Genomic DNA, 25058 nt, shown 5'->3' with positions numbered 1-25058 from the left:
CTGTTGACAGTACCATCATATAGTTGTGCATTCATTACCCCAATCTATTTTCTGAACAATTTCCTTGTATCAGAAAACGTGAAAATAAGAGTAAAAAATAAAAATAAGAAAGAACACCCAAATCATTCCCTCCATCCCATCTTATTTTTCATTTGGCTTTTGTCCCCATTTTTCTGCTTATCCATCCATACACTGGATAAAGGGAGTGTGATCCACAAGGCTTTCACAATCACACTGTCACCCCTTGTAAGCTACATTGCTGTACAATCATCTTCAAGAGTCAAGGCTATTGGGTTGTTGTTTGATAGTTTCAAGTGTTTACTTCTAGCTATTTCAATGCATTAAAACCTAAGAAGGGTTATCTCTATAGTGCATAAGAATGTCTACCAGAGTGACCTCTTGACTCCATTTGGAATCTCTCAGCCACTGAAACTTTATTTTGTTTCATTTCACATCCCCTTTTTGGTCAAGAAGATGCTCTCAATCCCACGAGATTGGGTCCAGATTTATCCTTTGGAGTCATATCCGGCGTTGCCAGGAAGATTTACACACCTGGGAGTCAGATCCCACATAGGGGCAAGGGCAGTGAGTTCATCTGCCAAGTTGGCTTAGAGAGAGAGAGGACCACATCTGAGCAACAAAGAGGCATGCAGGGGTAGACTCTTAGGCACTGTTACAAGCAGGTTTAGCCTCTCCTTTGCAGTAATGAGCCTCATAAGGGCAAGTCCCGAAATAGTGCACTTGGCACACCAAACTGCCAGTCCCCAGTGCTTGTGAGAACGTCAGCAACAATCCAGGTGAGGAAGCCCAACACCTCTGCATTTTCCCCCAGCTCCTCAGGGGGGCCTTGCATATATATTTTTATTCTCCACCCAAATTACTTTGGGATGTGTCACTATTTCACACTAACCTGTCCAAATCCACCAGGTCTCACTTGCTATTCAAAGTTCCATATAATTACGGTATTTGAACAAACGGTATTGTTAGGTCAGAGCCATTCAAGAATCCACACAATGCAGCGAGTCATGGTTTAAGTAGAGAGTTTAAGGTTTATTAGAGGAAGAAAGCAGGTGGGAGCCATCAGAAAAGAAAAAGGGAAAAAATGGCTCTGGCCCTCTATCTGAGAGCAGCATTTTTTAAAGGAAAAACCCACATTGGGTGTTGGGGGGGAAGGGTCCTGCTGACTGTGTTCTGGGCCTCGACTGGTTGAGTGCTTATCAGTTTCTGCTGACTGGTTACTAGGGTTCTAACATGCTACTCTTCTTTGATGTGCACTATATTATCTATGTGGAGGAAGCAGGCCTTTTGGCTTGTTTGGGGTCATTCATCTTATGGGCATATCTGATCTTGCCTTGTCCGCCCCCTGGAGTCTAGGTGCCACTGTGACTGGGATTTCTAAAACAGCCTTCAACCCTTAGTTTATGGCGCGCCTGGTATCTATGAGATAAGCAGCAGGGCCCCTGGATCAGACATTCCTTCTATATGTTAGACTCTTTTCTGGGGTCTGACAATGCTCTGTTCCCAACCACACTCAGTCCAGGTGAGTCCCAGTGTCCTTGATCAGGATGTCTCTTCCATTCCTGCTCATGTCAACACCCTCACCCAGTCTATAGAACCCCCTTCTCTTCTTTCCATTAACTTATGGAGCATATGATTTCCTCCCTCCTCCCATTTGAAATTGGAACATTGATTCTAAGTCAATATTAGACTCCACCAGCCTCTTGTCTTCCCATCAAATCCTTTGGTTTTCATCACATACTCTCTACTATGACCTCGTGAATAACTTCCTCAAAGTTCCCAAGAAATGGCCACCAGAAATGGTCTTTGGTCCATTTACAATCAGGGCTGACGTGCCCTGTGTGGATCTGACATGCCCTGATGTTGACACCCAGTGGCGTTTCATGGAAGGAAGGTCTTTGTGCTGATTCCCTCCATCCCTTGCTCTGTCCTCAGTCTTGGCATCAGCAAAGCCACCTCTGCATCCGACGGAAAGTCTTAGAGTCTGAGGCAGAGGCAAGGATCATTAGTGTTTCTGTGGACCCGGGTCCCAGGAACCATGGTGCTTCCCAGTTGACCCCTGCTATCAGAATATTCCCCTCCGTGTGTGAGAGCTGGGCCCCTGCCCAGGGGGTACATGACACCATGGATAGACCTATTCCAGGTTTTCTAACTGAGATGGAAATGCCCTAGGTTAGGGAGCTTAGGGACCATTCTAATATTCAGCATTGTCTTTGATCCATAGATAAGTGAGCTAAGCAGGTGACTTGACAGCATGCCAAGGTAGCAAATGTCAGAATTTAGATATGGAATATGATTTCATGTTGCTTGCATGGTCAGAGGGATGTTTTCTCTTGACCTTCTCTCTTTGTTGCCTCTTACAGACCTATGGCCCATCCCATCTACACCAGCACCACCACCGACAGGTAATACTTCATTCCTGTCCTTGTGCATTCTGTCATCATCAGGAAATGCCTTGGGTTTTAAATTAGAGTGGGCAGCAGAGGATAGTGCCTTCTTTGTTTCTTCTTCTATGCCTTCAATGGGACCAAAGGCCATCTCTGAAATGCCAGGTGCTAGGTCTGAGCTTAGGTATGGGCTGGTGAACTTTCTCAGTGAGATCTTGTTGCAGATACTCAAGACTGTTGTACTCTAGGTGCTCATTCCAAGCCATAGTGGCCTTGCCACACCTGCTCAGGTTGTCCCTGGTTCTCAGGCCATTGGCTACAGGGAAGGAAGGGTGGGTGAAAAGTGCCTATAACTGCATGTGCCCAGGTCGAGACCTGCCTGTCTTCTTGTGCTTGCCAGAACACAGCGAGAACCTTCAAGGTGCCAACAAGCTGTTGAACTTGGGGAAGGCTGTCACTGTGGAACTCTGCACTGTGTGTGCCAGATGGGGGTGGGTGGGCACCTTCCTTGTCATCTCCATTGAGGGCCATGTGTGCATCCTCTGTAGCTTCAGCATCCTGGGTCCAGGGCTGGCCTAGGTCTCACTGCCACTACAATTATGATAGAGACCCAGTAGGCATGTTAGACACCTTCTGTAAGGTGAGTTTAGCCATTTTGAGGGCCTCTGAGTCTCCAAGTTTTCTTAGGCTGTTGATTAGATAAACGGTGTCAAAGCATTTTTCTCCCCTCTAGGAACTGATTCCGGGTTGGCCCTGCGGCTGGTGAACGGCGGGCACCGGTGCCAGGGCCGGGTGGAGGTCCTGTACCGAGGCTCCTGGGGCACCGTGTGTGATGACAGCTGGGACACCAGTGATGCCAATGTGGTCTGCAGGCAGCTGGGCTGTGGCTGGGCCATATCTGCCCCAGGAAATGCCCGGTTTGGCCAGGGATCAGGACAGATTGTTCTGGATGACGTGCGCTGTTCAGGACACGAGTCCTACCTGTGGAGCTGCCCCCACAACGGCTGGCTGTCCCACAACTGTAGACACCAGGAAGATGCGGGTGTCATCTGCTCAGGTGGGCCTCAGCTATTGGGCCTGCTGGGGCTTGCCTTTGTTTAACAAAACACAGTTCCCATTCCCGGGATGCTCTAAAAATATCCGGCAATCTGAGGTTTCCCTGAGGCAGCTATATGCTCTGTTGCAATATTTTGTCCTCTCAATGGAGAAACAGCATGGTTGGCAACATTACATCCCTTAGCAGTGTCTGCATGTTGGTTTGGAGCAACTCTGACTCCATTTAGGGACACACAATCAGTCATTTTAAGGCAAAATCAATTGCTTTTTCTTTGTCTGTAACATCAACTCAGCTCCCACCCTCAATTTTATGTGCTCCTCTCTTCTAGTAGGTAGTGCCTTTGACAATCTGATTGGATAAAGCATCCCCCTCCTTACCGGGTGTTTTTCTTTGGGTCCTCTTGGTAGCAAAGCATGTGGCAAAGATTCCATTGGAATTGGTTTATTAGCAAAAGGCAGTATGGTATTTGCATGAGGATTGTGGAAATGGCAGGTAAGTAGTAAACGGCATGCTCACCAGCCAGCTATGACCATGGCGATTGGAGCCTCATCCCATCGAGAAACTTTAGGAATCCATGTAAACCTCAGAATCATCGCACTTTAAGGATATGGGAATCGGGTGATCGTAGTCAAAGCTGGCTATTGGTAGCTGCTCCATGGGGTTTTCATGCAGTGGGAACTTGAGTTTGTCCCACGGGGCGTGGGGGGACAGAGTTGCCTTTTAGATTCTGCAAAGAAGGCCTCAGGCACAGAGATTCAGGTCCTAGCAGTGGAGCTCCCAGAAATGACGAGAATTCAGCAGGGCGCTGGGAGAGTCCACTCGGTGGCCACATGGAAAGCATCTGTTCTGTGTACGTACGCTGAGTTCCTCCAGTGGTGATTCCAACTGGGGGAACAGCTGACCAGTCTCTGACTCGCCTTCTCTTCCTCACGGTTGCCTGGTCCCAGTCCACACTCAGCCCAGGTGAGTCCCAGCATCCTGGCTTGAGATATCCCTTCTCTCCCAGCCCCCTCACCTCTCCTCCCCATTCTGTGTCACCTGACCCTGCTCTCTTCTCTGCTGACGCTTTTTGGTCATATTCCACCATTTTGTAATTGCAAAGTCCTTCAGGGGGCTTCTTATATATTCATTAGTGAAGATTCACAAGACCTGAAGAGTTCACACTTGGCCTCAGATTCTCTTAGAAGTGCATAGAACAAAATACACAGCTTTCCAGAAGACGGCCTCAGGCATTCTTTCTCAGTAGGAGTCCTTACAGCTGTCCATGAAACCGTCTCCTCCTCATCTCCTTTATAACAGCTCAGGTACAAGGAGTCACCGTCCACTCAAGTGGATTCTTTCCTGGTGCAGTGGACTGACTTATCTTTTCTCTGTGAGTAGGGCTGGACCCTAATGCACAGTTAGCTCACATCCCCAGCTTTGACTTTCTTAATACTTTTTAGTTTCTTTCTTTAGACTGGGGAGACTAGGCAACCCACTTCAATGGTAAAACCATTTGGTTTCTTCTTGGACTTTAAGGTTAGTTATCAAAGACAATAGACCTGGGTGAAGTTTATGTAGCTGTGGCCTACTCCTGATTGGTTCTCAGGCTCTGTTGCCTGTATCCTCCCAAACTCTTTGTCCAGGATGTGGCTTCATAGGCAACTGGTAATAATTAAGGGGATATTCACTCGATAAGACTCTCTTATTTGAAAGCGATGGGAAGTCAACTCAAACTACTTTGGACGCAAAGGCATTAGTTGGTTCACATACCTGGAAGCCCAGGTGTGCACAGGCTTCAGGCACAGCTGGAATCAGGTCCTCTAAGGTTGTCATTAGAGCTCTGTCTCTCTCTGCTTGTCCTGACTTTGCTGTCCTACCTGTGCTACCTCTGCTCTCAGGCAGATGCTTTCTCTGTTGTGGGAAAGGTGACATCTGTTTTCCTAAGTCTGTACCCTGCTAGTTATCTGCCTTAGGGAAAAGCAGAAACCTTTCCTGAAACCTCTGGCAGTAGAGTCCCCTCGAAGGCTCTGATCAGTCTGGCTGAGCACATGTGCCTCCCCAGACCCAATCCCTGTGGTCAAGGACTGGGCTGGACTGATGGGCGACTCTTGAGTCACATGTCCACCCTCATTGTCCAGCAAGGATGCAGGGGCTGGAGGTTGGCCTTTTGCCCTGCTCTGAGCATTTCTGAATGGCGGCGGCAGCGGCAGTGGCAATGCTGCTTCTTGTTAGCTCAGTAGAAGACATTTTTGACAGGGCTGACATCACTATTCTGAAGCATGTGCACTGATGAACTATGAACTTCTGCTAATGGGATTAATTTCAGTGCTAGTTTGCTTTGTTGTTGCACCAGTCTCAGCATCAGCAAGGTTACATCTGCTCCAGAGAGAAGGAGCAGAGCCCAGATGCTGGAAGCCTGTTTCCCACCCTCCTCTATCCACTGCCTCGAGCCTGGCAATGGCCACAGGTGCATCAACCAGTACATCTGTCAACACAGGTGGACAGGGAAAGATGTGCTAATTTGTAAAAAGAAATCACAGACTTAGAGACTTGGACGGGACCATTCTGACCTCTGATCTCCAAGGGCTTTCATATGTAGATTCCTGAATGTTAGAGATGTCATGTGCTTTGTTCAGGACATAGGGCTGGTGAGGGGCCAAGTCCCAGAGTGGAATTCAGGGTTGTGAGGCCTAGTTGATCTGGTGTGTTTTGGTATATGATCCTCTTCCTACATTCACACAGAGCAAAAATAGATTTTCTCTTCTTTCTGCATCCTACAGTGCCCAGCATATCCACACCTGCAACAACAACAGGTAAATATACCCACCAACCATGCCTGCTGCCCGCTACCCAGAGTGGACTCATGATTTGAGTCTGAGTCATGAGAAGCTGGGTTTGAAATGACTTGAGTGAGCTCAGGGTGGGAGGAGCCTTCGATTAAGGAATCAGGCCTGACCCGAGTGGGGTCTACTCTTTGTCCACTCTGTGCGTGGCTGGATCAGCTGGGAGGGCATTTCCGAAGAGCCAGGAAATAGGTCTCCCCTGTAACCCCAGCCAGTGTCTTATCAACGGTGGGTCTTCTCTTGGTGGTTCAACACAGGACCCACTGGTCCTTAAAATCCATGTGGAGTCCTTGCTCTCCTGGGCAATTCGGTCACTGGCTGTACTGTCTGGAAGAGGAGGTGCAACGTGCCTTACAAAGGAATCTGTCTTGGTCAGTGTCCTCCCAGTCACTGTCCTTGCTTAGAGCCCAGACAGGCTGCAACAGGTACAAACGGATCCTCCCCCATGAGCCATCATGGACCCATACTTCATGAGTAAGGGGCTGGCTCCTCCTGTGCCCTTGAGGTGTGGGCTGGGGAAAGCTCCTAGGTTGCCACAGAGAGGGATCTAGGGACGTTCAGAGCTAGCCTGCTTCCCCTTCAGCCTGGGCTTGCCAGTCAGGAATATTTTCCCTTTAATATATAAAAAGACATCTCCTTCCCAGGAAACTTTGGCCTTTGTGAAGAAATCCAAGATTTTTCATGCTTAAGAGATTTATCCCTTAAATTAGACATGGATGAGACCTAGTCTTGTCCTCTACCTAGGGACAGAATCTGGGTTGGCCCTGCAACTGGTGAACGGAGGGCACCAGAGTCAGGGCCGGGTGGAGGTCCTGTACCGAGGCTCCTGGGGCACCGTGTGTGACAATGACTGGGACATCAGCGATGCCAACATGGTCTGCAGGCAGCTGGGCTGTGGCTGGGCCATATCTGCCCCAGGAAGTGCCTGATTCGGCCAGGGCTTGGGACCGATTGTTCTGGACAACGTGCTCTGCTCGGGACACGAGACCTACCTGTGGAGCTGCCCCCAAAACAGCTGGCTCTCCCACAACTCTGGACACCGTGAGGACACGGGTGTCATCTGCCTAGACTTTGGGCCTCTATTTTAGGGTGTGATGTCCTCCAAGAAGGGGCTCCAAAGCACTGGGCTGTTTCCACTCATAGCATCTCTGGATGATGAGGGGTTTCCCTGCTTCCTCTAAAGGGAAATACCAGTCTCTCTGGGTGTGTCCCTGCCCCCATGCAGGCCCCCCTCCCCTGCCACTCCTCTGTGACCCATGCTTTTCTCTCTCTCTTTTTAGGAAGCTATACAACACCACCGGGTAAGTACCCACAATTTCCATCGGACTTCTGGGCCATTCTGCTCTCTCTGCTGCTGTCTGTAGACTGTTTCAGGTGTGCTGTACCCTCCCGGGCCTGTTGCATCCACAGCAGCTTATGTCTGAGTCCAAGCAAGGCTGGCCCCTCCCTAGGCCGCTGGGACGGTTCACCCCCCTTTGACCTCCAGGGGCCAGATTAGTCCAAGGATGGGATCTCGCTCAGCCCTGAGAAGAGGCCTGCCACCCCACAGGCCCTGCCTGTCCTTGAGGGCTCCAGACCCCTGAGCAGTGAAGGCTGACTGGGGCCTGATTCATGGCCGAGCTGGGCGTGTGATGGCCACGGCTCCTGACCTGCTCCTGACCCTCACCTAGCATTCCCAGCCCATGCCCAGCTCCTGGCCACCTTTCTGCCTCGGCCCACCTCCCCCTCCTCATCTCCCCCCGACTTCCTGCAGCAGCTGCAGCAGCAGGCCTGCCCCCTCCCCTCCATTCTCCGCGCTTGCAGCCTGTGGCCTCTTCACAGAATGCAATGCCTGTCCCGGCCTCAGCTCCCTTCCAGGCATTCCCTGCGGCCTCTGAGGGAAGGTCCCACTCCCCAGCATGGTCTGAAGGGCTCTCCATGGTGCCACTGCCTTTGTCTGTTCAATTTCACTCCCCTTCCCCACTGAGGCCTCAAATGAGCAGGTGCTCTTGTATCTTGGTTCCTTTGCATGCACTTTTTTTCCTCTGCCTGGAACATCCATTCCCCTGTACTTCTTTCCTGGCCCTCCCTCGCCATCTGCCCCACTTCCTGACCCACACTGGGTTGGGAGCAAACCTCTTGAGTTCCCACCATCCATCATAGCCTCATCCCACTGCACCGGGATTAGCTCTTTTCTGTGTTCTCCAAACTGAGAGCTCCCTGAGGACAAGGTGTGCATCAGCTCATCTCTGAACACTCAGGGTTGGCACAGTGCCTGGCACAGAGCCAGCAAGCTCTCAACAATTGCATAAGGTGGATGACAGAAAACTGATCATTATTTTTTATATTTGTCAACAGCTCCCGTTTACACCACCACGTACCCAATAGGTGAGTCCTGAGCTCTCTTGCGGGTCTGTGGGAGGTCCCTGGAAATCCTTTCCCCTTCCCTCAATGACAGTGACACTGTGGAGGGACAACAAGAATGAGGAAGAGATGGTTTCCCTGAGTATGGGCTCCCTGGAAGGGGTCCCACTCACCCAGCAAGAGACGGTCCAAGGCTCGGTCCCGGCACCTCTGATTCCCCTGGGGTGCAACCCTGGGCATTGCTAAGAGACTCCCCCAGGTGACTGTGCAGTTTGCTCGGGGGCACATGGCATTTCCATTTTGTTCTGACAGTAAATTATTCCTGCGGAGCCTTCCTTTCCCATCCATCTGGGCACTTTTCCAGCCCATCCTATCCTGGGAACTATCCAAACAACGCCAAGTGTGTCTGGGACATTGAAGTTGAAAACAACTACCGTGTGACCATCATCTTCAGAGATGTCGAGTAAGTTTATTGGTGCAAAGCAGATAGCATCTGGGACCTCGCAGACATTTTAAAATGCTATCAGTGGTACTTAGAACTTCAGAAGAGATATTTGCCCAGTTGGCATTTCTTTTTTTATGATGAATTTAGATTTTGATCTAGCACAGAGGCAGCTCATAGGTGTGTGTGGGGGGGCAAGAGCTCTGGTCTCAAGTCCCGGCTCTGTCACTAATTTGCTGTGTGATTTCTGGAAGTCACTCAACTTCTCTGGGCCTCAAAGAGGAGAATAAATGCCTCTTTCCTCACCTCACCAGGTTTCTGTGAGAATCACGAGATAAAAATAGGTGAAAATACTTGGAAAATGTTATCCCATGGGAGCGAGTATTCTTAGAAGCAATAATAGTTTTGGGAGTAACAAGAGCACAAATAATCCTAACAACCATGCCAGTTTTGTTAAACCCTTTTCTCACTACTCCCTCCTTTCTTCGATTGAGTTCCCCGGAGGTCGGGCCCATAGAGGTGGAGAAATGGCTGCTGCAGAAATTAGGTTATCCATTCCTCAAGTAGGAATCGTTGTTTTAAGCAGTGAGGCACCACCCAAAGCACATTAACATGATTTATCCAATGAGGAGGGCAGCCAAGCTGCTCACACAGAGGCACCCGAATTTTCTAGTGTCCAGGATGAGGGGGGCCGTCATTTCTCCTTTTCCACGGCCATGGCTGAATAACATAGTCTTGTCTCTGATTTCGGATGTCAGTGCCCTTGGGAGTGTCTGCCTTGGATATTCACTTGGGATTTTGCAAAAGATATAATATCGTTTTAATCTCTTCATCATCGTGATTCATTTTTGATTTAGGGGACTGCATTAACGGAAATGGAAAAAGGTTGACCACACCTGGTTCTTTAAATAGCCTCTTAGTAGCAACAGCCACCATGCTTTGTGGCCCCTTTACCACTTAGAAAGCACTCTTCAAGATCTTGTTTCGTTTGGTCCTCCTAAGGGTCCTTTTGAGTATGCACAGATAGGATTATTTCACTTTTTTAAAGTAAGAAACCTGAGCTTCAGAGAGGTTGGGTGAACCCACCACATTTACTCAATTAGTAACATTCAATCATTGCGTCATTATTTATTTCTATCACAATGGAATCATGAATTTTTTTTTATTTTATGGGGAACTGGGGACTTTAAGTTGATTGTAAAGGGCTATCAGGAGAGGGGGGTACACGTTTCATATGTGTGACCTCCTGGACATGGAGGTACAGGAAGCCAAAGCTCTGCTCAATTTGAAGACATTCCTTATCTTCATTTATTAACCACTCAGAGTTGCCAGCAAAGAAGTCACAGAGCTCTGACCCACTGCATCAAATCCTGATTAAACAGTACACTCTGTCTCTGCAGGCTTGAAGGTGGCTGCAACTATGATTACATTGAAGTCTTCGATGGCCCTTACCATAGCTCCCCGCTCATTGCTCGGGTTTGCAATGGGGAAAGGCATTCCTTCACCTCGTCGTCAAACTTCATGTCTGTTCGCTTCATCAGCGATGGCAGCGTCACGAGGAGAGGGTTCCAGGCTGAGTACTACTCCAGCCCTTCCAATGACAGCATCAGTAAGTCCCCTCACGATCTCATGAGAATGTGTAGCTAGTCCTGGCAGAGATCCCTGAGAGCTCCCTGCTATCTTCACTGCATTGTGGTTGTAAAATAAGAAATTAGAGTAGCCTTGTCAGGTCGCCAAGGCTTGATCTGTTGCTGTAGGGGGCCAGGAGCACTGGGTCTTGGGATTCTCTCATACTCTCTTTGGTTGCATGCCCAGAATCAAGGTCAAGGGCCAGAACTGACTGATGGGTGGTGTATTGGCCTAACTGTTCAGCGGAGACTAACTAGATGCTGAAAGATGGTGCTTTCAGCATATAGTGAGAAGTCAGTGCCAAAGACAGAGGTGACCACCTGGCTTGAGGCCTTGTGACCTCCCCAGAGCATGGGATACCATGGCCTTATCCTAAAAACCCAACACCTAACACATTTGGCTGCCCTGGAGACTCGGACTGTCTTAGGTTGGTCCCTTTTGAAGTCCTTGCCCATCGTTAGCTGTACCCTTACCCCTGTAAGGGCATTTGCTGGGATGAAATAGGAGAAACCAAAAACCAATAAAGAGAATGTGGCTTATCCCTTAATATCCCTTTCCTAGTATCAGGGATTTAGAATGGGAGACTGTGATAAAAGTACCAAAATCACAGAATATTCATGCTTGGAGACCCACTGCTCTCATCCCACTTGGTAGTTGAGGAGCCTAAGGGTCAGAGAAGGAGAGTGAACAGACCAAGGGAATGGGCCAAACTGAAACCCTGGCCTCCTGACTCCCAGTTCACTGCTTTGTCCACTCTATCAGAGATGAATAAATCATTAAAAAGATTGGGAAATTGAACTCAATTCTCTGAATACCTTGACTTTTTCTCTGGAGTAAGCTGGTAACCCTTGGAAGTTGAAATTCCTGGTTGGGTTGTTCAGCTGCTTCCCTGACAGATGTCTGCCTTGCCAGGCGGGGTGAGCCCCTAGGGCCATTTCTGACCACAGTTGGCCATGATGTCCAACTCTACAAGGTCAAGGTTCTTCCTCAGACACCACAGAGTTCATGGTAAGCGTGGTCCCCAGAATGAAACTGCATTGAGGGAAGCGTTTCTGCTACCAAGATCCCCCAGACAGATGACACCCAGGTTCCTGGAGTAAATTAAAAGAATATAGGAGAAGGATGAAGAGACCTTTGGCTGTTTTGATTGAGTGCTGTCCTCTGTTGTCTTTGGAATCAGGCAGCGCTTACCCTCAGAGAGGAGGAGCCTTGCACAGCTCCAAAACCTCACCAACTTTCTATCCTCTTTCCCATCCCTCTCCAAAATGCACCCATTCTCATCTCTCTTCCCCCCAACTGTGCCCTCCTCCTTTCTCATGCAGAGTGGAGGGAGAGTTTCTGATGTTTTCTTATCAGGGACCTTTTCTCCCTTCATATTCTAGTGGAGCACTATCCCATTGAACTTTCTGTGATCATAGAAATATTTTATATTGACAGTACCTGAAAGTATCGATAGTTGCATGTGGCTGTTGAGCACTTGAAAGGTGGCTAGTGTGACAGAGAAATTGAATTTGTACTTAATTTAATTTAAGTTGAAATTTAGCCACATGTGGTTAGTGCCGCCATATTGGATGGTGGATATCCCATGAGTAGACTCATTGATCTCATGCTGTTCATTTAAAATTCTAAATTAACTCAAAGTTTACATATCTTATAGGGGATGTCAATATTCAGTATTCCAACCTATATTCTTTATTAGGGGCTCTAACTCACCTCAGTCAAAGATACAAGACTCAGTGTGAGCTAATTGACTGGGCAAAAAGAAAGAAAGAAGGAATAACAGAAAAAGGTTTTGCAAATGTATAGCATTCACTTGATTTTTCCTTAAAAAGCCAGTGGGGAAGGGGGCAGACTAGAAAACGTGCCGAGTGTCTACAATGGGTATCAAGTCTTCGTGTGATCAGTGATATTCTTTTTCTCAGTAGGCTTTTCTTAAAATTCAATTTTGTTGAGATACATTCACATACCATAATCATCCAAAGTGTATGATCAATTGTTTAGTACCATTATGTAGTTGTGCATTCATTACCCCAATCTAATTTTTGAACATTTTCCTTGTCCCAGAAAAAGTGAAAATAAGAATAAAAAAAGTAAAAAAGAACACCCAAAGCATCCCCCCCATCCTATTTTTCATTTAGTTTTTTGTCTCCATTTTTCTACTTATCCATCCACATACTGGATAAAGGAGTGTGATCCACAAGGCTTTCACAATCACACTGTCACTGCTTGTAAGCTACATTGCTACACAATTGTCTTCGAGAGTCAAGGCTACTGGGTTGCAGTTTAATAGTTTCAGATATTTACTTCTAGCTATTCCAGTGCATTAAAACCTAAAAAGGATTATCTATATAGTGTATAAGAATGCCCACCAGAGTGACCTCTTGACCCCATTTGGAATCTCTCAGCCACTGAAACTTTATTTTGTTTCATTTTGTATCCCCGTTTTGGTCAAGAAGATGTTCTCAATCCCACAATGTTGGGTCCAGATTCATGCCCGGGAGTCATATCCTACATTGCCAGGGAGATTTATGCCCCAGAGTCAGTTCCCACATAGGGGGGTGGGCAGTGAGATCACCTACTGAGTTGGTTTAGCTAGAGAGAGAGAGGGCCACATGTGGGCAACAAAGAGGTACTCAGGGAAAGACTCTTGGGCACAATTGTAAGCAGGTTTAGCCTCTCCTTTGCAATAACAAGCTTTGTAAGGGAAGTCCCGTGATAGAGGGCTCGGCACATCAAACCACCAGTCCTCAAGGTTTGTGAGAACATCAGCAACAATCCAGGTGAGGAAGCCCAACACCTCTGCGTTTTCCCCCAGCTCCTCAGGGGGGGCCCTGCATATATATTTTTATTCTCTGTCCGAATTTCAGTAAGCTTTCTTTTAACACAAATAAACAGAGATGGTGGCTGCCCTGTTTAACTCTAGGCTGGTCGGAGCTGCCTGGCACCTGGATTCACTTGTGAGCATCTGCTGCTGGAGATACCCAAACACTGGATTGCAGCTCAGAGGAGAGAGGCAGCACAGGCTGAGAAATGGAAGGGATGGAGGATGCTGATTCTGCAGGAAAGAGGGCTCAGAAATTGAGTTGGAGAGATAGAGAGTCAGGGCTAAAAGTGAGAGAGAGGATAAGGAGGGAAAGAGAAGGGAGAGAGAGAGAGGAAGAGAAGAGAGAAGTGAGAGAGAGAGAGAGATTTGAAAGGAACAAGAGAAAAGAGAAAAGGGAGGGAGAAAGGAAGAGAAGGGAGGAGAGATGGGGGAGGGGAGAGAAGGGAGGGTGAGAAAGAAGGGAGAGAAAAGGGCAGGTCTGCTTTCCTCACACATGGAAGAGGGAGCAGCCATGTTCGATGCTGCTCCAGAAACAGCAGCGTCGTTGAAGGAACATGAGGTTTGGATCACACAGCTTTGGGTCAAATCCTGACAGCAACTTAGACAAGTTCCTCACCTTCTTTGAGCCTCAGTTTCCTTATCTGTAAGACGGCAGTGTTGCTTGAAGACTCAATGAGAGATGCATATGATTTGTAGTAGTTCTTTTTCCCTCATTGCTAGAAGGCAGAACAAGCACCTGTGGGTGGAAATTTCAGTTCAGTACAAGGAAGACATTTTGTTTTTCACATTTCAAAGCTAGCTGAAGATGGGTTGAGCTGGTCACTCAGACATTTCAGGAAGAGGCAGCATGGCCACATTTCAAGTTGTTAAGGAAGTGCTTTTCAGACCGGTCAAGGGCTGGTCAAGGTGATGTTCAAGGCCCCATGCAGTGAGGCTTTTAAGCACTGAATTGTGCCATAGCTAAAGGATCTATATTAGGAGATGCCCACAATTTCACTGCATGTTACTCTCCTGTATGGATAAATGGTAACTGGGCAAGACATTTCACTTATTTAACATCCTACCTCAGTTTCTCTATTGGAGAAATCCTGAGTCTGTGTGTCTTCATTGGGATCTCATGAGGATGGGATGGACTGGAGCCATTGGGCGAGGCATATGGTTGCGATGCTGATGTGTTCATCCCAGCGGTGATGACGATGTGTGTTCACCATCTTGATCTGTGAGCCTGTATATGGGAAGAGCGGCTAGCAGTATTTGTGGGCTCAGGAGGTACTAACCAAGCACACTGTCTGCCCTCATCCATCAGCGCTGCTTTGTCTGCCAAATCATATGCAAGCCAATGTGAGCAGGAGCTACCTCCAAGCCCTGAACTATTCTGCGTGGGACCTCCTCATCCCCGCGTGGGCTGGGAACTACCAGTGTCGGCCCCAGATAACGCCGAGCCATGTGATATTCACGATTCCGTTCCTTAGCTGTGGCACCTTCAAGCAGGTAAGCTTCTGCTTCTCACTCTATTTCTGACTGAGCAAAGTTCCTTATTGGGATACATGGCACATTTCTTGAATTTGGGGGACCCAGAAGATATGATTCCGGTATAATCAGAATGTGATGAATGCAAAGACAGCAAAGCTTTGGCCACTTCCCAAACAGGAGGAAGGAGGAGCTGTCTGTCCAGATAGAGGAAGGACTCAGCAGGTAGCATTTCTCCAGGACTATCCGGTACAGAGGGTGCTAGAAGGCTGCAATCATACTAGCAGCCCCCAGGGGGAGCTCCAGGTTTTGTAGGGCCTGAAGTGTACACAATTTGGAGTGGACTTGAATGGCGAGCGACGGGGAGATCATTAATTAAAAGAATGCACATATATCTTACTTTTATAAATTTCTCACGAATATATGGCTCTGTGGACACATTGCTAGGCCTGGAAGAGGCCTGTGCACATGGGGGCCCTGAAGCTTCAGCTTCATTAGCTTCACATTGAATCGGCCTCTGCAGCTAACTGTTTATTGAATTGTCACCATCTATGGTGACCTACTGGCTTGGTTTGTCTGTGACTTTGTAGATTTTAGCATCAAAAATCCTGCATTCATGGAAACACCTCAGTCTTGGGCAAACACAGATAGCTGGTCACCCTACATGTGCCAGATGCTAGGATTAGCTCATGTCATAGTCCCCAAATCCTATCACATTTACTCTCACTGTCATCTTCAGTTTCAAAAAGGGGTAGCTGAAGCTTAGCAGGATCGAGCAAGCTGTCCAAGGTCACTCAGACAGAAAGTGGTAGGGCTGACTCCAGAATCTGAGCATCTCAGAAACATTATGCTAAGTGAAAGAAGGCCCACACACAAAAAAGTCCATAGCATATGATTTCTTTTTCATAAAATTTAGAAACGGAGTCTATATCCATAATGATAGAAAGCAGATCAGGGACTGCCTGCTGCCAGCTTGGAAGAGACTGATTGCAAAGAGGCATAATAGAGCTGTTTAGGTTTTTGGTTGATGGTTGATGGAAACGTCTATATCTTATTGTGGTGGTAATTACATGGGACTATACATTTGTCAAACCTCACTGAACTGCACACTTATGATGGGTGCATTTAATTTTATAATGATTTATTAAAAATTAACTGTTGCAAGGTCTGAATTTTTGTCTGACACCTAAATAATCACTAGAAACTTTTGTCTGTCAGGGGATAGAAATAGTTCAGGTACTTTTATTTGACTTAATGATTGTCATAAGTAAACAGTGTGAAATTTTCAAATATATACAGTGCATGGGGCATACACGTGCAGAGGGACTAAGTGTGTAGGGGTCGTATTCATTCACAAAGGATATATGGAGCATCTACCTCCATATCATGCTAGCTACAATGCTGGAAGCTAAGAAGATGCTGTTCATTACCTGACAAAGGCATTCCCGCTCCTTGGACACAGAAGAAACAGTGGGAGAGGAAGGCACATTCATTTAGCCAACCAGATTGGCCCATTGGCCATGGGTGCCAGTATCTGAGGGCCTGCAACATCACTTAGGTCACCCAGCTCCCTTTCCTTGGACTTGATATACCCCAGAACTCCTTCCTTGAGTCATTTACTGGGTTGAATAGATTTACTTGCAAAGAAGGTGTCTTAGGGGCTGCCCTAACAAATTACCACAAACTGGGTGCTTAAGACACCAGAAATTTATTTTCTCACATTTCCAGAGGCCAGAAGTTCAAAACCAAGGTGTCATCAAAGTTGGTTCCTTTCAGAGACTCTAAGAGGTAAACCGTCTATGCCCCCCTCCTGGCTCCTGATGGCTGCTGACAACCCTTGATGTTTCTTGGCTCCTAGATGCATCTGTCTAATTTCTTCCTCTGCCTTCACGTGGTCTTCCCCTCTGAGTGTTTCAAATTTCCCTCTGACTCTCTTGTGTAGACACCTGTCATTGGATTTAGGGCCCACCTAAATCGAAAATGATCTCATCTCGAGATCGTAGCTTAATTACATCTACAAAGACTGTTTTGCAAATAAGTTTCCCTCCACAGGTTCTGAGGAGTTACGACTTGGACATCTTTTGGGGGCCCTATTTAAGCCACTACAACCTGGCTTTCACATTCTGCCCTGTACATTAATCACGCTGAGTTCTGATTGAGTTTAGTCAGTGGAAGTGAGTCCATCAAAGTGACCAGCGCTCTTTGTACCAAGCATGCAGCCTGGGGACTCTGACATTTTAGCAACCCCACTGATGTTCCTTCACATCCACTAGGAGCCCCCAAAGCAACCAGCCAACCCTGTTTCTTCTAACTTGGCTGGATGAGGGCAATAAGGCTACATTCTTATTTCTCTTATTCTCTTATTTACCTAAATACCTACATCCACAATCAAACTGAGTGCCTCAGGGGTAGGGCCAATGTTTTATTCATCTTTAGAAGACCCCTGTCTCCCCCTGTACAGAGCCAAAGACTTTATAATAGAAATGCTACAGCTAACACATATACCAGGCACTGAACCAAGAACTTTACAGGATTTTTTAAATTCTCAGGACAACTTTTATTCCCATATAATCCTGAGGAAACCAAGGCTTAGGAAAATTAAGCCGTTTGTCCAAGGTTGCACTGTCAAGAAATTGTGGAGCCAGGATTCAGAGGCAGGATTGTTCAATCACTGGTGTGTTTTCCAAAACTCCTCCAGGCTGCCCCATGCAGCAGGGTTTGACAAACGTTTGCTGGTGCAGCTGAATCCACAGTGTTTCCCCACCACATGAGAGGGCCCCCAAACTGGGAGATCCCAATCTCCAAGGAAATATCAATTGACTTATCAGTGAGAGTTTCCGTTATACACTTTTACTTCCTTCTCAACTGAGCAGACTTAATCTAAAATTAGAACTGCTTCTTGTGGTTCAAAAAATAAATCTGTCCTCAATGTTCATTGTTTGGAATGGATTTGGAATTTTGCTTGGCCACAAAAACCATAGACAAAGGTAGAAACCGTGAAGAATGTCATGTTAATGTAGAGTTAAATTGAAAACACTTCAGCTTGTCTTTGAAGGAGTGACAAAATTCATGTGGTTTATTGTGACAAAAAAGTATTTTTAAGAAAATAGAATGTCATTTCTATGAGCAGATGGAGAGAATAGAGCTCATTCATGGCCCATGTCCGACATGAGTCCACAGGGCGGGCTCTGGCGCCCCCTGCAGGCCAGCCTGGCCCTGTCCCAGGCTCCTGGGGAGCTCTGCAGAGACCCCCACTGCCCTCTGGAGGCAGGAAAGGGAAACCAAGTGATCAGGGAGACGAGAAGGGAGGGGTCTGAGAGGCGGCAGCACCGCTTTAAAGTTTCTTGTTAAGTTTTTCTTCTTTTCAATTTTTTTTTTTCCCCTTGGATGGGCATATTCAGAGTAGAGCTCTGAAACTGCAGACAAGAAGTGAAAATGTCTCTAGTGTATTCAACTCTGAAGAATAACTAGATTTAAAGTATTAAATGCTGGCTTTAGAAGGGATCTTCTCCAATGCCCTATCAGGGTAGGAATGGAGTTTTGCACCTGACGCTATCATGCCTAAAAATGACAAACTTCTCTTTTTTTTTTCCTAGAAAAGTAAGGCTGCCTTACATGTTAAAACTTCTATTAAGGCTTCTATTATACTGTTTCTGTGCTCATCCTTGCAAGACCACCTGTGGCCTGCTGGGGCTAGTACCTGGCTGGGAGAAGTTTGCTTCTGACCATCATAGCATTTGGGAGGGGAAGAGTTCCACTCCCACCCACCCCCCACCCCCGAGCCCCCAGCTGGTGCAAAGTGGCCTTGCTTGTGCTCACCCTGTTGGCCTCCTCAGTCTTACTCGGAGGCCAGGTGCTCAAGACCACGGAGCTCCATGGGCCTTGCTCACCTCTTGGCCAGTCAGACCCACTCTTCCTGGCCCCATTGGCCACATGCGACAGCCCTTTTGCTGGCCCACAGGCCCCCGTTGCCTGTCATTCATTCCATACACATTTATTGATGCTATTGTTTCCAGACCCTATGCCAAGCCCTGCAAAATCAGAGATATTTAGACATCATCATTTCCTTTAGATGCTCACCAGGTGTAAGGCTCTCATTCCTGGAGAGGGCACTCATAAGGCTGTCATCCCTGGAGAGGTCACTTTCAAACATGTGAGAGATTTTCTGCTTAGTGAAAGGCATCGTAGGAAATTGGGGTGTAGGGAGGTAGAAAACCAGGGTGTGATAGGAAATGCTCCAGCATTGCCATGGCCCACCCAGCGTCCAGACAAACATCTGGAAAGTCCCTAGTCCAGAGGCCAGGCACATAGAGCTATTGTCACTGTTCATCTCTGCTGCTTTCATTTTCTGCAGCTTCAGACGCCAAGCTGCAATAGCCAACAATCAATCAGAGTCCTATTAAAACTGATCCCACCAGTTACCCCCTCATAAGTATGTGACTGCTACCCCCAGCCTCCCCAGACTCCCCCTGGCAATAATGAGAATGAAACAGAAGAAGCAAGAAAGGCCTTGAGCCATGGGGTCCAAACACAACTTAGTTGTACAGCAGGGCAAAGAGCCCGCGAGACCCACAAATCTTGAGACCAAGGGAACCCCAACAACTGGCGTACACTGTGGTCTCCCATCATATGACAGAAGAGGTGGGAAGGGTGAAAAGAAAGAGGTCTCCCAAGTTAAGCTGATGTCCAGCCCAGTAATGGTAGCCGTGTGTATTAGTCAGGGTTCTCTAGGGGAACAGAACCAACAGGAGATATCTGTAAATAGCATGAGATTTTATAACTGTGGAGATGCACGGGTCCAAATTCCATAGGGCAGAACTGGCACTCTGATGAAGGTCTTTGATGAGTTCTCCGGGAGTGGCTGGCTGGCTGAAGTAGAGACCAAAGTTCTCTCTTCTGACTGCTGAAGCTATCACTTCCCCCTTAAAGCCTTCAAGTAATTAGATTGAACAAATCTCTCATTGTGGAAGACATTCCCCTTAGCCAACTGCAGATGTAATTAGTTATATATGCAATCAACATACTGACGATTTAAGTCAAAGAAATGGCCTCACAGCAACAGATAGGCCAGTGCTTGCTTGACCAGACAACTGGGCACAGTCACCTGGCCAAGTTGACACATGGTTCTAACCATGACACCAAGGCACTAGGCATGCACCATCTTTGTGTGGTTTGGGGAGGGGTTGAGAAGTCTTGTTGAGTCATTTCCCTCTTGTTTTAACCATAATCAGCAATGGAATTCCCTTAGCAGGTGACATCTGCCTGACTCAGCTCTCCTGCCTGCCCCTCCTAGGTTGACAATGATACCATCACCTATTCCAACTACCTCAAAGCAGCCGTTTCAAGTAGCGTCATCAAAAGGAAGAAGGACCTCCGCATCCATGTCAGCTGCAGAATGCTCCAGGACACTTGGGTTGACACCATGTACATTGCTAATGACACCATCGAGGTCAACGAAGTCCAGTATAGCAATTTTGACGTGAACATTTCCTTTTATACATCCTCTTCATTCTTATATCCTGTGACCAGAACTCCATACTATGTGGACTTGAACCAGAATTTGTACGTTCAGGCTGAAATCTTCCATTCTGATGCCTTACTGACCTTGTTCGTGGATACCTGTGTGGCATCACCGTACTCCAGTGACTTTACATCTTTGACTTATGACCTAATCCGAAGTGGGTAAGGAGTCTCTTTATGGGATGGACTTAAATTCATAACTGATAACTCAAGCTTGAGTAGACCTAAAGGTTGAGAGTTGTGGAGAAGAATCCGGTCCATTGGTGAAGCTAACTGGTTGCCGTTCTCCTCTTGCAGGTGCGTGAAAGACCAAACCTTCCGGTCCTACGCCCAGCCATCGCCCCACGTGGCCCGCTTCGCATTCCGTTCCTTCCACTTCCTGAATCGTTTCCCCTCCGTGTACCTGCAGTGTAAGATGGTGGTGTGCCGAGCCTATGATTACTCTTCCCGGTGCCACAAGGGCTGCGTGCTGAGATCTAAGAGGGACACGGGCTCTTACCAGGAGAAGGTGGACCTTGTTCTGGGGCCCATCCAGCTGCAGGACCCCCAGGAAGAGAAGAGGAGCCTGGGTATGTGGTAGCACTCCAACCCCACTGCCCACCTGGGGCCAGCCCTTTGACCTGCCAGGGACGGGGGATGTTCCCGATGGTTTCATACTCCAATTTGAATCGAGCACCTAGTATGTTCCAGGCACATTGTGCTGATGCGGCCATCTGGAGTGAAATGGGACACAGTCCTTATCTTCCCTCAACGGGCTCATGGCCTGTGGAGACCATGCATAGGATATAGTAAAGAGAGTTCTGAGCTGGGAGGCAGAGGGGCCAATGCCCTTATCCTATGTGTTCTGAACTTCTAGACTTTACTCTCCTCGTCTGTAAAGCAAAAATATTAATACTTACCTCACAGGACTGTTTAGAAGGTTACATAAAATGATGTTAAACTGGCTGGTACAAATCACTGGGTGCTGGTAGTTTTTGTTACTATCATTATTGTCACTGATGTTAAGAACATCAGTGAAAATATTACGACTCACGATGATAATATCAGCAAACTATAATGCCAGGGGTATTGAAGTTGGGGTATGGGTAGGGCCATGGAAATGGAGGCAGTATTGATGCATTCTAACTGCTTTTGAGGTATGACTTTGGCCAAGCCATTTGATTTTTCCTCATCTGTGCATGGGGGATCATAATTCCTACTGTGCTGTTTTATTGTATGTGTGGATGAGACAATGAGAAAAGTGACTTCCAGGAAATCTGGCCCAGACCGGTGCCAGGTCAATAGATCTGGCGGCAGTAGTGAGGAGTGATGATGGTGAGTGGTGTGAAAAACGGTGTGAAGAGTGGTGTGGTGATGGTGAGTGGTGTAAGAAGTGGTGTGATGACGGTGAGTGGTGTGATGAGTGGTGTGATGGGTGGTGTGATGATGGTGAGAGGTCATGAGTGGTGATGAGTGAGCGTGAGCATGGGGGCCCTCTCTTCATTCCCAGGGCCACTCCTTGGTGCATCCTTGGCAGTGCCGTCCCTCGTGTACCTTACTCAGACAGCCCCTACACAGAGCTGATTCTAGCCTTTCATCTCAACTGTTCATTCATTTGATGCATACTTATCAAAGACCTATTTTGTGCCAGGATACAAATACATAAACAGAGACAGATAAAAATCCCTGGCCCTTTGGGCTACACTCCAGTGGGAAGGGAGGCAATTGAGGAGTAATGACATATATCTTATGTCAGATGGAGGCAGGAGCTCCGGAGAGTTCACCAGGGAAGGGTGAGGGGCGTGGCGGGGGCAGACGGGGCCGTCCTCTCTCCTCTCCTCTATTCCCAGCACTGCTGCTGCAGCTCAGGTAATAATTTCTCAAATGCCCCAAGTCTCTCCCCTTTCTCATTTATCTGGCATCTTAGACCAGATGTCCTAGTTTGCTAATGCTGCAGAATGCAAAACACCAGAGATGGATAGGCTTTTATAAAACGGGGGTTTATTTCACTACACAGTTACAGTCTTAAGGCCACAAAGCATCCAAGGTAATCAGGTACTTTCACCGGAGGATGGCCAATGGCCTCCGGAAAACCTCTGCTAGCTAGGAAGGCAGCTGGCATCTGCTCCAAAGCTCCGGCCTCAAAACGGCTTTCTCCCAGGATGTTCCTTTCTAGCAAGCTTGCTCCTCCTCAAAACATCACTCCCAGCTGCACTCACTTAGTTCCCTCTCTCTGAGTCAGCTCATTTATATGGCTCCACTGATCAAGGCCCACCCTGAATGGGCGGGACCACGCCTCCATGAGAACATCTCATCAAAATTATCTCCCACAGCTGGGTGGGGCACACTCCAAGCAAATCTAACCAGCACCAAAACTTCTGCCCCACACAAGACCACAAAGATAATGGCATTTGGGGGACACAATACACTCAAACCGGCACACCAGATTTATCCTCCCAAAGCCCAGCTCTGATTTTCTGCTCAAAATTTTTCTAAGTTCCCCTGGCTGACACATGAACTCTCTCTAACCCTCTCTCTGACCTGATACTCGTGGCCCCTTGAGGTCTGGCCTCCGCTTTCCTTCCAGGATTTCCCTCCCCCACTCCTTTTTCCTTTCTAACAGCTCTGAGTGTAATTTCCCCCACCAGCCCCGAGTGCTCCTGGCACGGGGCCCTGGAGGGTGCGCTTTCCTCTCCACAAACGCCCCCGTCTCACTGCTGGTCACTCAGGTCCCGATGCGGCACTGCCGCCTCCTCCGGGAAGCCTGCCTGATCCTGTCCTCTGCCAGGTGTCGGTTATCTGTGTGTGTGCACATGGCCCCGCCCGGAGGCCAGCCTGACGAAAAATTCAGGGCGTCGCAGACCACACAACATGGCAGACAGGTTCTAGTCCCTATTTTTATGAAAAACAAACAAACAAACACAACCCTGTGATTTTATAGTCCTAAACAGAAAGAACCAAAACTTACGTGTCATAGTTTTCAGAGTAGATTTCGTCCCTTTCTTACAATTTCTTACAATTTCCGTGGAAGTTGAGGGGCAAAGGGAGAGCAGGGCTCTCGAGCTCAGGCACAGGGCTCTTCTGTAGGTTTCCCCTTCCAGCCTGGGGGCCCTGGGGGTGGGCCCTGACCCAGCTGGCCAGGGCTGCTCTAACAAATACCACAGACAGGTTGGCTCAAAGGACAGGAATTTATGGCCTCACTGTTTTGGAGGTCAGAAGGGCAAAATCCAAGTTGCAGCAGGACCCTGCTGCCTCCAAAGTCTGGAGGGTTCTGCCGGTGGCTTGGCCATGTTCTGCCTTCGTCACGGGGCCACGTGTCACCTTCTGTCCCCTCCTCACTCCTATTCACTCTGCTCAAATTTCTTTTGCTTTTAAGGACTCCAGTTATGTTGGATTAAGGTCCCCCCTGATTCATCTTAGCCAGTAGCATCTTCAGAGATCCCGTGGACAAAACGGTTCCCATCCACAGGTCTGGGGTTAGGACTTGAGCAGGCCTTCGTGGGGGATGTGATCTGATCCATGGCGGAGCCTTGGCATCGCGGCCGGAACACAGTGGGCACTCTGTAAATATTGATGCATGTGTCTGAAGGGTCACAAGTTGGAGAGACAAAGGGTTGGAATGAGTCTATGACCTCATCCTTCCGCCCGAGGAGGGTACGTGTGCCGGGCTGCAATGGGAGAAAGGGCTTTTAAAGTCCCTCCATTGTGCCCCGAGCCTCCTCTGTCCTCCCAGTGGTGAGGCTGGGCAGGAAGTGGGCTGCCCTAACCACACCCCAGTGCTGCTGGGCTCCCCAGTTCAGGCGGTGGAGCCAACAGCTGTCCCTAAGTCAGGCAAACTGGAGATGGATGGCTATGTCAGTTCTGTCACCGACTTGCTATGCAAGTTCCCTCCTTCCTGTGGACCTCAGTTTCCCAATCTGTGAAATAATGGGCCATGCAAGAAGATATCTAAAGACCCCTCCGTCTTGGAGATGCTCTGGCTCTGACACTTTATGCAATCACCCACATATTTGTTACCGTGGGTACCAGCCCCACTTGGGAGCCACCAGTGTGGGTGCAGCTGAAGGAGAGCAGACAACAGCCCCCTTTTGGGTTGCCTGAAACCCCATAGCAAGCCTCTGAATGTCACTCTGACTGTGTCAGGGTCAAGGCTCTGTGGCCACCAGCCATTTCTGGAGGGGCCAGTTGACTTTTCTGTGTCCAGTTGTAAGTGAGGCATGAGAAGAACCTGAGAAAGGGCCCAAGGGAATATCTCATAGCTCAGCACAATGTACTTTTAGAAATTCAGGCTGGTATAGAATTAGGCACTTTTTTCACCCAACAAGAGATACAACACCACAGCCAGTTTTTGGACCATGGCCTTTTGGAGCTGGAAGGAACCTCAGAGGTCATTTATTCCAGCGTTTTCTGGTGCAGGTGGAGAAACCAAGGCTCAAGGGTCCAAGTCAGTGGGTGAAGTGACTAGTTAAAACTAGAGCAATATTCCTAATTGCAGTTTGGTGTAAGTGTAAATTTTGTCTAATCATTCACTGTGGAGGGGCCAGGCCCAGATCCCGAGAGCCAG

The 25058-nt window shown here is 48.0% G+C and overlaps 1 protein-coding gene across 1 annotated transcript in view; it reads left to right on the top strand.

Moving 5' to 3' along the window:
• The window catches only part of DMBT1 (deleted in malignant brain tumors 1), a 337458-nt gene that overhangs the window by 15966 nt on the left and 296434 nt on the right, over positions 1–25058 (top strand). Inside the window, 2 exon segments of the mRNA XM_037803873.1 lie at positions 3105–3462; positions 7032–7349. Coding sequence (XP_037659801.1) covers positions 3105–3462; positions 7032–7349 — 676 coding nt within the window.

The sequence above is a fragment of the Choloepus didactylus genome, chromosome 15 (genome assembly GCF_015220235.1).
Source record: "Choloepus didactylus isolate mChoDid1 chromosome 15, mChoDid1.pri, whole genome shotgun sequence".
Lineage (NCBI taxonomy): Eukaryota > Metazoa > Chordata > Mammalia > Pilosa > Megalonychidae > Choloepus > Choloepus didactylus.
This window is presented reverse-complemented; position numbering and strand designations above follow the sequence as displayed.